This window comes from Panthera tigris, chromosome A3 (genome assembly GCF_018350195.1).
Source record: "Panthera tigris isolate Pti1 chromosome A3, P.tigris_Pti1_mat1.1, whole genome shotgun sequence".
NCBI classification, from domain to species: Eukaryota; Metazoa; Chordata; class Mammalia; order Carnivora; family Felidae; genus Panthera; species Panthera tigris.
In genome coordinates, this window is record NC_056662.1 from 137,197,446 (window position 1) to 137,210,069 (window position 12,624).

The 12,624-nt window shown below is 50.8% G+C and overlaps 1 protein-coding gene across 4 annotated transcripts in view; it reads right to left on the minus strand.

The window, feature by feature from the left end:
* TRAPPC12 (trafficking protein particle complex subunit 12) overlaps positions 1-12,624 on the minus strand; it is an 82,243-nt gene that overhangs the window by 33,908 nt on the left and 35,711 nt on the right. For all 4 annotated transcript variants that reach the window (XR_001511991.2, XR_006216066.1, XR_006216067.1 and 1 more), the window contains exon 6: positions 1,527-1,639. Coding sequence is in view for 1 of the 4 variants with exons in the window: in XM_007098195.3 (XP_007098257.2) it covers positions 1,527-1,639 (113 nt within the window). In the remaining 3 variants the exon portion in view is untranslated. The remainder of the gene's footprint in view (positions 1-1,526; positions 1,640-12,624) is intronic.

Genomic DNA, 12,624 nt, shown 5'->3' on the forward strand with positions numbered 1-12,624 from the left:
CAAAAGAGTGAAAGTGAACCACCTTCTTACACCATCCACAAAAATGGACTCCAAATGGATTCCAGACTTAAATATAAAACCTGAAACCATAAAACTCCTGGAATAAAACATAGGCAGTAAGCTGCCGGACACTGGTTTTGGTGATATTTTTGGATCTGTCTACTCAGGCAAGGATGATAAAAAAGAACAAACAAAAAGGACTAAATCAAACTAAAATGCTTTTGACAGCAAAGGGAATCATCAACAAAATGAAAAGGCAACCCACTGAATACACGGCGTATCTGATAAGGGGTTAACATCCCAAATACACAAAGAGCTCATAAAATTCCATATAAAAAACCCCGCCAGGCAGAGGGCCCGAAGAGACATTTTGCTAGATAGGGAAGACACACAGGCGGCCAACGGGCACACGGAAAGATGCTCAACATCACCAATCATCACGGAAATGCAAATCAAAACCACAATGAGGTGTTAGCTCACACCTGTCGGAACGGCTTGGATCAGAAAGATAAGAACTAACAGGTGTTGGTGAGGCGGTGGGAGAAAAGGCAGCCCCGTGCACTGCTGGAGGGACTGCAAGCCGTGCGGCCACCACGGAAAACAATACGGAGGTTCTCTCAAAGCTGAAAAGAGGAAGACTCTACGATCCGGCAGTCTACTTCTGGGCACTTATCTGAGGAAAATGAAAACGCTAATCCAAAAAGACATATGCACCCCTATGTTCATTACAGGATTATTTACAACAGTCAAGATTTGGAAGTTAAATGTCATAGATGTCCACGGACGGACGACCGGATTAAAAAGGTGGGGTATATACATACAACGGAATATTACTCAGCCGTGAAAGGAATGAAATGTTGCCACTTGTGACAACACCGATGAATCTAGAGGCTATTAGGCTGCATGAAATCAGTCAGAGAAAGACAGACACGTATGACTCCACCCACACGTGCAACCTAAAATACAAAACAAAATGGAAACCGACTCGGACACACAGAGAACAAACCGACGGCTGCCAGAGGGAGGGGGATGGATGAAATGAGCGGGATGAAGAGGTATAAACCTTCCGGTGCAAAGTAAGTAAGAGAGAGATGTGACGTACAGCATGGGAAGCCAGTCGCTAACACTGTCATGACCTTCCACGGTGACCAGCGGTAACCAGACCTGTTGCGGTGACTGTTTCCTAACGTAAGTGATATTGAACCACTGGGCTCTACACCTGGTACGAATACGGTATTGTCATGTCAGTTCTTCTTCAACAACAACAACAGATACTAAGGAAGAAGGATTTCAGGCCCCAAGCTCTGCATCCTCTGCTCCCAACAACAACTTCGACAGGCAAGAATACCACGGTCACGATGAACTGGGTCCCCCTGCCTTCCCGCAGGAAGCGGTGACGGCGGGTGTCGGGTGGGTTGGGTAGAGAGTGATGTGGCTGCTCCCTCTAAGGAAGGGGAAGGCAGGGGGTTCTCTGCCGGGCGGGGGGCGGGGGAGTGCCAGAGCGGCCCACCCGGCACCATCGGTACCTTGCTGCAGACGGCCTTCACTCGGTGCAGCCTGTCCAGTGACTCCTGCGGGTTCCCCAGGTACTGCTGAAGCTCCGCGTGTAAGATCCTCATCGAAAAGGGCACCATGGAGCCTGGGACGAGAGCAAAGCCAAGCTAGTTAGTTGGCGGTAAGAGAGCACGCCTTCGCGCTGAACACGCCTGCGGGAGGGAACTGCCGATGTGGCAGCGGGAGGGACGCCAGCACGCCTTCCTTTCTCGGTAAAGTCTGCAATGGTGTCCGTCGTAAAATGTATGCCGGTTTTCTCGGCAAAGCGCCACAAGGACCAAAGGCGAAGGCGATGTCCCTACTGTTTCCATAGCTGTGCGGTAACCATGTAGAAACCAGAGGCTGCGCCCTCCCGCGGCGAAAGCCGCCGCATCTTTTCTATCTGTTCGGGGAGGCAAGCTCAAACAGAAGGCTGCCCACAAGCCGACCCCGAAAGGAGGCCCGCCAGGCACGGGGGAGCAGGGGAGGAAAGTGAGCGAAGATGTGCCTCAGGCCCAGGTCCCGAGGACGGCGCTTAGCCTGATCCGGTGGTTTGTGTGGGTGCGTGTGCGCAGCTCTGGAGGGAAAGCTCTACCTCACAGGTGCCCCGACGGGAGGCAGGGGAGCCACACGTGAAAGCTCCACCCCCAGGGCCACCCCGCAGGGGGTAATTCACGGCCACGCAGCCCGGCCAGCGTGCTGCGGGGGAGCGAGGGTGGCGCTCTGAAGAAGGGCTCACGCACGGGAATCGAAGGGGCTGCGTCAGCTCTCGGAAGAAGGGAATCTTTTTGTGAATGTCTCTTCTGATACGGTTTGGAATCTGACACCTGGTATATACACGGAGTACGCGTAAACCGTCAAAATGATCAAACGGCCTGTGCTGGTTATAAAGGAGACCGTGGATATGGAAGTGACAACACGGGGCGGTCACACAGTCAGAAGAGGGCTTTTGAACACAGACCGAAGGCGTCGGTGTTTAGATCCCGAATACAGTTTGGAAGATGGTCAGAAAACAAGCTGTGTGACACCTGTAAGCGACGCAGCGTCTCTGGGCCCCAGCCTGTCCCTCGGCCTAAGCATTAATCATCAGGGAGGGTCTGCCATGGGCCATGCTAGCATGGCTTTTCGCCTGTGCTTAGTCCTCTTGGAACTGTACGACGCTCTAGGGTCTTTACCAGAGACTGAAAGAAAGATCTGAAGAGGGAAGGCGAAAATAAGGAACTCGACAGAAAATAGGTTGTATTGCAATTATAAGTCTGGACAAAAGAAAGATGACAATTACTGAATTTTAAATGTCTGAATTTTTTTTTTTTGAAAAAAAATTTCTTTCTTGATGACACTAAATAATTCCTATGTCTGAAAACAATGGATGACTGAGTTTACATTCTGGAATGAGTTGTTCTTGGCTTCCTAGAAAGATGTCTTGACCATCAGCATCACTAAACGTGGGACTGCGCTGACACGGGAAGTGATACACCCTTTCATATCACGTAAAGAACAGGTGACAATCGCTCCCGTGTGGGTCAGAATTCACCTGCAGAGAAAGAAGATCTCTAGATCTCTTCAAACTCTGTCAGATCAACACAGAAACAAACATTCTACTGCAAGTTCCCAGACCCACTTTAGAAACGAGCTGAATATATGAACAGGTGGCAGGGAGCCATCTGCTCTGCACCCTGGCAAATGCCCACGTACTCGAGGAAGTTTCTGCATTTAAAACGACATGCAAACACATGTGGGACTTACGTGAAAATGAACATGCAACTTATCAAAGTTTGTGAGATTGAGGAAAAGCAGTGCTAAGAGGGAATTTTATAGCATTAGACACACATATTTGAAAAGAGACAAGATCTTAAAATCAATCATTTAAACTTCCATCTCAGAACACTACAGAAAGGCAGAGCGTGTAGAAGAGAAAGGGGAGAAATAAAAATTAAAGCAGAAATCAATGACACTGAAAACAGGAAACCAACAGAGGAAATCAACAAAACTCAGAGCTGTTTTTCTGACAAAATGAGTAAAATTTATAAATGTCTAGCCAGGCTAACAAAGAAATAGAGGAGAAGACATGAACCCTAATATTAGAAATAAAAGGGAGGGAGGGCGCCTGGGTGGCTTAGTCGGTTGAGCGTCTGACTTCGGCTCAGGTCATCACCTCGCAGTCATGGGGAGTTCGAGCCCCGAGTTGGGCTCTGTGCTGACGGCTCGGAGCCTGGAGCTGCTTCGGATTCTGTGTCTCCCTCTCTCTCTGCCCCTCCCCTGCTCACGCTCTGTGTCTCTCTGTCTCTCAATAATAAATAAACGTTAAAAAAAAAAAAAGAAATGAAAGGGAGGGACACATCACTACTCACCATACAGACACTAAAAGGATAATAAAGGAATATTAAGGACAACTATGTCCACAAATTTCATAACTTAGATGAAATGGACCAATTCCTTGAAAGACACTGTTTATTAAAAATCACCCAACTGACACTGATGGTGAGCATCTTGTCATCTGTCTGTCATCCTTCTGGATGTTTCTTTGGAAAAGTGCCTATTCATGTCTTCTGCCCATTTCTTCACTGGATTGTTTTCTGGGTGTTGAGTTCCGGGTGTACTTAATGATGAGAAACTAGACATTTTCCCTGTAAGATCATGAATAAGGCAAGGATGTCCTCTTTTTACTCCTATTGTACATCATACTAGAAGTCCCTAATTAATGCAATAAGACAAAAAAAAAAAAAAAAAAGGAAAATATGTACAGATTAGAAAGGAAGAAATAAAACCCTCTATGCAGAGGATAAAATCGTCTATGCAGAAAATCCCAAAAGACTGACACGAAAATGGAACAGAACCAAACAAAAAGCCCTCCCAAACATAAGCAACTAAAGGGGACAGGATACGAGGATAATACATGAGTCAGTCGGTCTGACTTGCCATACCAGCGATGAACTGAAATTCGAAATTACAAACATATTACCCTTGACGTTAGCACCGACACAAATGAAACAGTAAGAGGTGAATCTGACAGAATAGCTACAACTGTGTGAGGAAAACTCCAAGTCTCTGCTGAAAGAAGTCAAAGGCGACGTGAACGAACGGAACGACGCCCCATGTTGACAGACAGGAGGACGTAACATCGCCAGGGTGTCCGTTCCTCGCAGCTCCCCCGGCAGATTCAGTGCAACCACAGTCAAAACCCCCAGGTTACTTTGTGGACATAGACGTACCGGCGGCGGTCTGCTTTAGGTGGAGACGCAAAGACCGTAAAAATCCAACACAGTATTGAAGACATGGGCAACGCTGGAGAATGGACACCCCAAACTTTAAGACTTACTATTAAGCTACTGTGACCCCAGCAAAGGAAGAGAACGAGCGCCTCAATGGATGGGAACAGACAGCCCAGGAACAGGCCTCCTAAACCCAGCCAGCTGATCTTCAGCGAAGGAGGAAAGGGAAGTCAATGGAGGGAGGACAGTCCCTTTGACAAATGGTGCTGGCACAACCAGACATCTACGTGGGGGATCGATCGAAACACAGAGCTTCATCCTTCACGAGACTTAACCCAAAGTGGGTGAGAGACCTAAACGTAAAATGCAAAACTGTGAAACTTCTAGAACAGAACATATGAGAAAATCTAAGTGACCTGGGTTCGGTGATAACTTTTTAGATATAAAAACACGATCCGTGAAAGAAAAAAAATTGGGACTCATTAAAATTAAGAACTGCCCTGTGAAAGACCATGTCAAGAGAATGAGAAGTGACAGAAAACCCTGGCAAAATGCACATGTCATGAAGAAAGGGGTTGTATCCAAAATATACAAATAACTCTTAAAAATCAACAAGAAAACAACTCAATTAATAAATGGACAACGGATCTGAACAGGTGCCTCAACGAAGGTATACAGATGGCAAATAAGATATGAAATGCTCCCCGTCACACATCTGTCATTAGGGACCTGCAAACTGCAAACTAAAACGGCAGTGAAATACCAGCAGACACCCGCTAGAACGGGGAGTCCGGCAAGATGCCACCACCACACGCTGGCGGAGATGAGGAGCACCAGGAAATGGCGTTGATCGCCGGGGAGAGCGCAAGACGGTGCTCTGCCCTGGAAGACGGCCTGGCAGGCACAGCGGAACCAAAGCCGGGCTTACCGCAGGAGCCAGCAACAGTGCTCCAGGCGCTTAGCCAAGTAACTGCAGAATCCGCGTCCGCACAAAATCCTGCACGAGAACGTCGACGGCAACCTTGTTCGTAACCGCCCCAAACCAGAAGCAGCCGAGACATCTTTTGATATGGGAATGAATAAATAAACCGTGGTACACGCAGCCAATTGAGTATTTTTCAGTAATGAAAAGATACGTGCTAGCAAACCACAAGAAGCCCTGGAGGAATCTTAAAGGCACACCGCCATGTAAGAGAAACCCGTCTGAAGAGGCTACGTATTGTATGGTCCCAACAGAAGACAATCTGGAAGAGGCAAAACTGAAGAGGCAAACAGATCAGTGGTTTCCAGGGGCCGGGGGAGGGGAAGGGCAAGCAGGCAGGACACAGAGGATGTTGAGGGCAGTGGAACTATCCTGCAGGGTACCAGAATGGTGGATACGCATCACTGCCCGCTTGTCCGGACTCACGGAACATACAACCCCGGGAGCGAACTCTAAGCTAATGGATTTTAATCCTAATGGACCAACCAGTATAGGTTCATCTATCGTAACAAATTTAGCACAGGAACGCAAGATGTTTACAGATGTTAATAATAATAATATATTAATAAAATGGTACGCAGAGGAGAGGGCATATGGAGCTCTCTGTAATGCTAAACTTTACCGTGAACCTTAAAGAATCCGAAAAAGGAAAGATGATTTACCGAAAAAAGAGAAGACATGCCCAACCGCACACAGAATTTACTGGAGAAGACAGTATCCCCAAATCACTGAAGGAAAATGTAATTTTCAGTAAGCACTGTCGGGATATGTGAATGGCCACATGAATAAAAATAAAGTTAGATCCATTCTTTAAAAAAAAGGGTTTGGGATCTCAAATTAGAAATAATAATAATAAAAAAACCCCACAGGGGCGCCTGGGTGGCTCAGTCGGTTGAGCATCTGACTCCTGATTTCAGCTCAGGACATGATCTCATGGTTTGCGAGATCGAGCCCTGCGTTGGGCTCTGTGCTCTACAGTATGGAGCTCTACATACTGGGCTCTACAGTATGGAGCCTGCTTGGGATTCTCTCTCCCGCTGCCCCTCCCCTGCTCTTTTGCGTGCGCTCTCTCTCTCTTCCCCCCGAATAAATAAACATTAAAAAAAAGTGTTTTTTCCTTAGGAATACTAAAGGTAGCCAGTTATAGTCGAAAGAGGAATATTAACACTTTATTCAAGGTACATTTAACGGGTGAACAGGCTTTTATGGGCTGACCTGAGGATCTAAGTAGATATGGAGTTAATTCTATGGAAAATACTTTCCAAGCACCAACTACTTTGTACGTGGACTTTGCAATGCCAGTGGTCATGCATGCAGTTTTATAGTTAAACCACAGCAAAGCGGTCTGTAGTTTGAAAATGTAATTTTTCTGTATAGCAGGAGTAGCTTCGAAGTTCAAAGCTTTGAACGAAATATTCATTTTTTAGCTGAAAGAGCTAAGGAACAGATCAAAGTCATTTTACTTAACTGCATAAAAACAGGCAAGCAGGAAGAAGAATGTGCAGATGTCGGAGAACAAGGATACACCCAGGCGGGCTCAAAGCTCACAGCAAACCCCACGGGAAACACACGACACCTGGCCCCTCAGAGGGGAGCCTCCACCCCGCGGCGTCGGCCCCGGGGCCCCGGTAGAGCGCAGTCTCGGCCCCACCCCGGGACCCCCAGACCTAGGTCAGAGCGTCCACCTGACGGGGTCCCGGGGGTCTGGGTGCACAGCCCTACTCGGAACCACAACCTCGCTGACGTGACACCCAAGTGTGCCGACCCAAAGGCGACTGTGCAGCCGTGATCTGGATTTGCACAAACGTGCCGCGGGACCGCGTCCTAGCTCACAGGGCCAGATGAAAGCCCGCAGTCGGCATCGCGTACAACTGTCCTCAGACGTCGCACGGCCGACGCCTCCTCCTCAGGTCCGTGTTGTTTCCCTGCCGCGTGCCGAGACGACAGGGCCCAGGGGCCGGGGAAGCGCGGAGACCGCGCGTGTGTCCGTCCTGCGCGGAGCCAGCCCCTGCACAGGTGACCGCGGGCACCGCTCCCCCCACGGCTGCTTCTCAGGAGGGAAAACACAAAATCTACTCTGTTCTTCCTTGAATGTGGGGACATAAATAAGGTCCAGAACTAATGCTCGTGGAACAAAAATTCTCCTAGAACTAAATTTTAACACGTTTTTAAAAAATTTTAGCACGCTATCTTAGAAATACTGACGCGTCCTCCCTCGCCCTGGTGTTAACAGAGGGAACAGGTCCACGGAACTCCTGGCTTCCTCGCTGCCACCAGGCCATCCGCTCCTCTGTTCACGGGTCCTCCCTTCCAGACAGGAAACAGAACCTACAACAATGCGCTCGGGGTTCTGTGGCAGGAGAGCTACTGCGTCCCCTCGTGCTGGCCGTGCTGCCCCCTCGCCTCAGCTCCCTCTGCACGCGGTCTGTGGACACCCCCGTCCCCGCTCGTCCGCACCCGCCCTGCCAACCCCGAGCCCTTGCAGCACGCCGCGCCAGGTGCCAGTGGGGAGCCCGGGCGGCGCGGACGCAGGACAGACGTCAGCGGCAGGTGACGACAAGCACGGCTCTGTGACTGAATCTGGGAGGTGAGGACAGAAAGTGGGCGGGCGAGACTGAGCCCGAGTGTGGCTCCCCTAAGCTCTGTCCCTACCTGTGACCTTCTGAGAGGCACCTGGAGCTAGGGCCGCACAAGGAGACAGAATTCCTCCTCTTCTCTCCCGGTACCACCGAGAAGGTCTCGAACAGCTTTAGAAAATGAAAGGAAGGCACACACCTCCCAGCCTCATGGGAAAGAGAAAAATGAAACAAATCGGAAAGAAAACAATGCCCCTTCCTAGAAAAAGAACACACTGTTCGTAGAGACAAAACACAGCACCAGGTGGAGAGACGCCGTGGATCGGTTCCAGCTTGAACAGGCTGACGTAAGTCAGCACCGTCTGCTCTGCAGGCCGGGCCCGGGCCTGGACCTACAACATGACCACTGTCCCCGGGCAAGCCACTCCCCCCTTCCGCACAGCACAGGCAGAAGCCGCTTTCCTCACAATGATGAGGACTTGGTTTTGCTTGTTTCGAAGACACACAGGTAGAAGCACCTTTACGCCGGTTCTCTGGATCTGCACAAACCCGGCCTCCCTGCGTCTGACGCTGCGACTCCGGGATGCCCTCCGGGCCAGGCGGCGCTGGCTGAGCAGGAGGACGATGACGTATGCACGCCTTCCACGCGAGCCCGGAGGCCTCTCCCCTGCAGGGACAGCGAGCCCCGAAATGAAGGGCTGGTCAAAATCCTTAAGGACCAACACTTCCCAGAGGATGTGCTTTTTCCGGAAGATTCCCACCCACGCACAGCCACGACCTGCCCAGATCTAGGTTGGCAGCAGCGTTCCCATCAATCATTCAGGAAACACGAGATGCCTACAGCCTCTGCAGGGCAGTGAGCCCACGCGGCCGGCTCGGGGAGCCGGGGAGGAGGGCGCCAGAGAGAAGCGGGCCTCCGTGCTGGGCAGCGACAAAGGACACCGACCACAGGAGGCACGGGAGCTTCTCTGGGGAGGGATGTGCCCCTTGCTTCAGGAGGCAGCAGCCTGGCCATGCAGACGGCCTGGACCTCCGCTGCTCACCTGCTGTGTGTGCTGGGCGGATGGCGTGCTCCTGGGGTCTTTTCTGTCACCTGCACAGCAGGGGGCCTGAGACCGCCACGCTGCTGTGAGGCCCAGGTGTGCAGATGTCCCGCAGAGAGCACCTAACGGGACCGCGTGGGCCCTCTGTCCCGCGTTAACAGCACACACTCAAAGGGCCTCTGCCCGGGGACTTCCATGTCACGTCCAGGTCACGTAGGACCTCCCGCAGGGGTCACTGCTCTGCACGTGATTCCCCCCACATCTCGTCCTGCTTTGCCGGTTTCCTGTCTGCCTTGATTCCCCTACAGAACGCGGAGGAGCTGCTGTCATTGATGACTCTCCTTCCGCTGCTCAGTTATTGGGACACAGGTCACTGGATGTCTATGTCTCAGAGAGAACACAGTGCCCTTCACCTTCGCCATAAAATGACCCTCCACCTACAATGTCCATGCTGCTTTTTAAGTATAACGAGCCCAGAACCATACTGACCAAGTCCTGAAGCACCCTAGAGGATTTATTAGCTGAGTGGGAAATTCACTGCTGCCCCGGTGCCGCGTGGCACGAGCAGACGCAGTGGACTGGACCACACCGGGCCCACGCGAGCCTAAAGTGGCTGTGCCTGATCCACGCGGGACCGACCGTAACCAGTATCTGGTAACCACGGCATTTCTCGTGGGAGACGGGTTCAGACGAGGCCTTCCACGGGTGTTCTAACGACAGGAACGGAACCCAGATGGAACGCTTACTTCCATGTCTATGATGATTTGTTCTGAGAAAAGACTGGAAATGCACTTCGAGTGATAAATGCCCCCAAGTTCTGACGTAGCATAAACTGGAAGTCTAACCTAAGCAGAGGAGGTGAATTGATTTTGTCATGGAAAAAAAAAGTAAGACATTTGAAACAGGATTAACAATTAATCCTGAGCCATCATGTATAGTTATGTGTTAAAAATTTTTTTCCAATTTTATTAAAAAATTTTTTTGTTGAATGTTTATTTTTGAGAGAGAGACAGAGCACGAGCAGGGGAGGGGCAGGGAGAGAGGGAGACACAGAATCGGAAGCAGGCTCCAGGCTCTGAGCGGTCAGCACAGAGCCAGACATGGGGCTCGAACTCACGGACCACGAGATCACGACCTGAGCCGAAGTAGGATGTTCAACCGACTGAGCCTCCCAGGCACTCCAAAAAGTTTCCAAATTTAGACCTGCGACCAGAAACACAAACTTCAGGGTTCTGGAGGGAGGGCAGGAGAGGACAGAAGACACCGGCAGTGTTACCACCACTCCCAGAGGACTGGGTAGGTGACGGAAGGGTGCAGACGTGAAGCACGCGGGTCAAGTGTCTGCCCCATCAGTGTTGGTCTGACTTGGTCGTCCGTAAGGATCACGTCCTGAAATACGATTTCATACGGTATCTTCACAATGAACTCTAATAACTTGGACGCACAGACCCGAACTCGGCATCGGAGGAGGCACTGCCTTTCCGAAACATCACACTGAGGGTCATCAAACAGACTTATTTCCCATTGTTTGGCTTCAAAGTTCTCCTCCAGCGACAGAGAAAGTCAAGCGAACTCTTTCATGCCCGAGAAGTACTTTGAAAACCCAAAGTGCTGTGTGTTTGACCATCTTTCTTTCGAACGAGAGAGAGAATTCCAAGCAGCAGATTATAAAAAACGGTGGTGGGATTCTGGAAAATCTTACTGTCCCGCAACAGGCCGAACTGGAATGACTGGATACACCACCTACGTCAGAAGCACGCCCGGGTCATCGTTTCTGAAGACAGAAACGCAAAGAAGACGTACAACACGGAGTGAACCGTCGTCGATAATCACGTATCGGTACCAGCACCATCAACAGTGACAAACGTGCCACGCCAAAGATGCTAACCCAGAGACACAACGAATGATCTAGTTACATCATCCACGGATGCAATCCCTGTCCACGAGTCTCACCGACACAAACCCTTCAGAGAGGAAAGCGGTCTGTTCTAGTGTTAAAAATGACAAAATGAAAACAACTTGATTAAAAGCAAATTAAAGAGAGGAGGCGATCACAGGCATGTGAGGAAGGATTCTCACAAGTGAAACAGGGTGTTGTGCTTGGAAAGGTATTCTGAAGCCCTGACACCAAGCATTAATTCCACAGCTGTCAACGTTAAAGACAGACAAAAACAAAAACTTTCTTCATTTTGGGTAAAGGCTGGTGCCTGTGGCCCCCCTGCCATTTCCCCTTGTCACCTCCACCTCAAAAGCTGGGGTGGCAGTGGGCTCCCCGGGGTGTGCAGGGAGGTCCCGGGGGGTCTGCCTACAGGGTCCAAGGTGGCACGGCTGGGGACCACGGGGGAACCGCTCGCCAAGCCTACTGCTCTTCTGTCTTGCCCGTGTTACAGAAAGCTAAGGGGCTCGGGGTACATCCGGGGCCCGTGGGGGCCCGGGGCGCTCTGCACGGCCGTCTCGGCTTTCCGCAGCTCCAGGCAGAGGCAGGTCAGCCGCCACAGAGGGTAGACCCTCCGTCTACCTCCTGCTCACAGGTCCTCCCGGTAAAGCCGCCTCCAGGCCCACAGGGCTTCACGGCAACAGCGCACTGGGGCTCAGCGACGACCGCATTTCAGAAAGCTGTATGGTAGGGGTCTTCGCCCGTTTCAGCCTGATGGCACGGTTCCAATGACACAGACGTAACTGCTCTGGGCTTGTTACTTTTTTAAAAACACTTTTTTAATGTTTACTTATTTTTAAGAGAGAGAGAGAGAGAGAGAGAGACAGAGTGTGAGCGGGGGAGGGTCAGAGAGAGAGGGAGACCCAGAATCCGAAGAGGCTCCAGGCTCCGAGCTGTCGGCACGGAGCCCGACACGAGGCTCGAACTCACAAACTGCGAGACCGTGACCTGAGCTGAAGTCGGTCACTCAATGGACTGAGCTCCCCAGGCAGCCTGCAATGACGGCATCCTGAGCAGCTTAAAGAGGACCCTACCGGACACAATTAGAACTCACAGCTAGGGGACTTCTGTTTCAAACACTTACCTTTCTTTTTCTCTGTCCTGGGCACAGAGGTCACATGGTGTCACCATGGAACTCAATTTTCCTTCTTGCTTTGACATCCTCTACTCTCACCACCAGCACTGACTGTCTGAGTTTCCTGCACCTGGCGACAAGTACGGGGAGAGCTTGGTGGCCGGGTGTGACCCTACTGTCTCAAGTCTGCTCATGATCCACTGTTTTGCTGCTAAACATGGAGTCTGAGCTCTGAGCGGCCGCTTCTCACCCAGCCGTCGGAAGTCT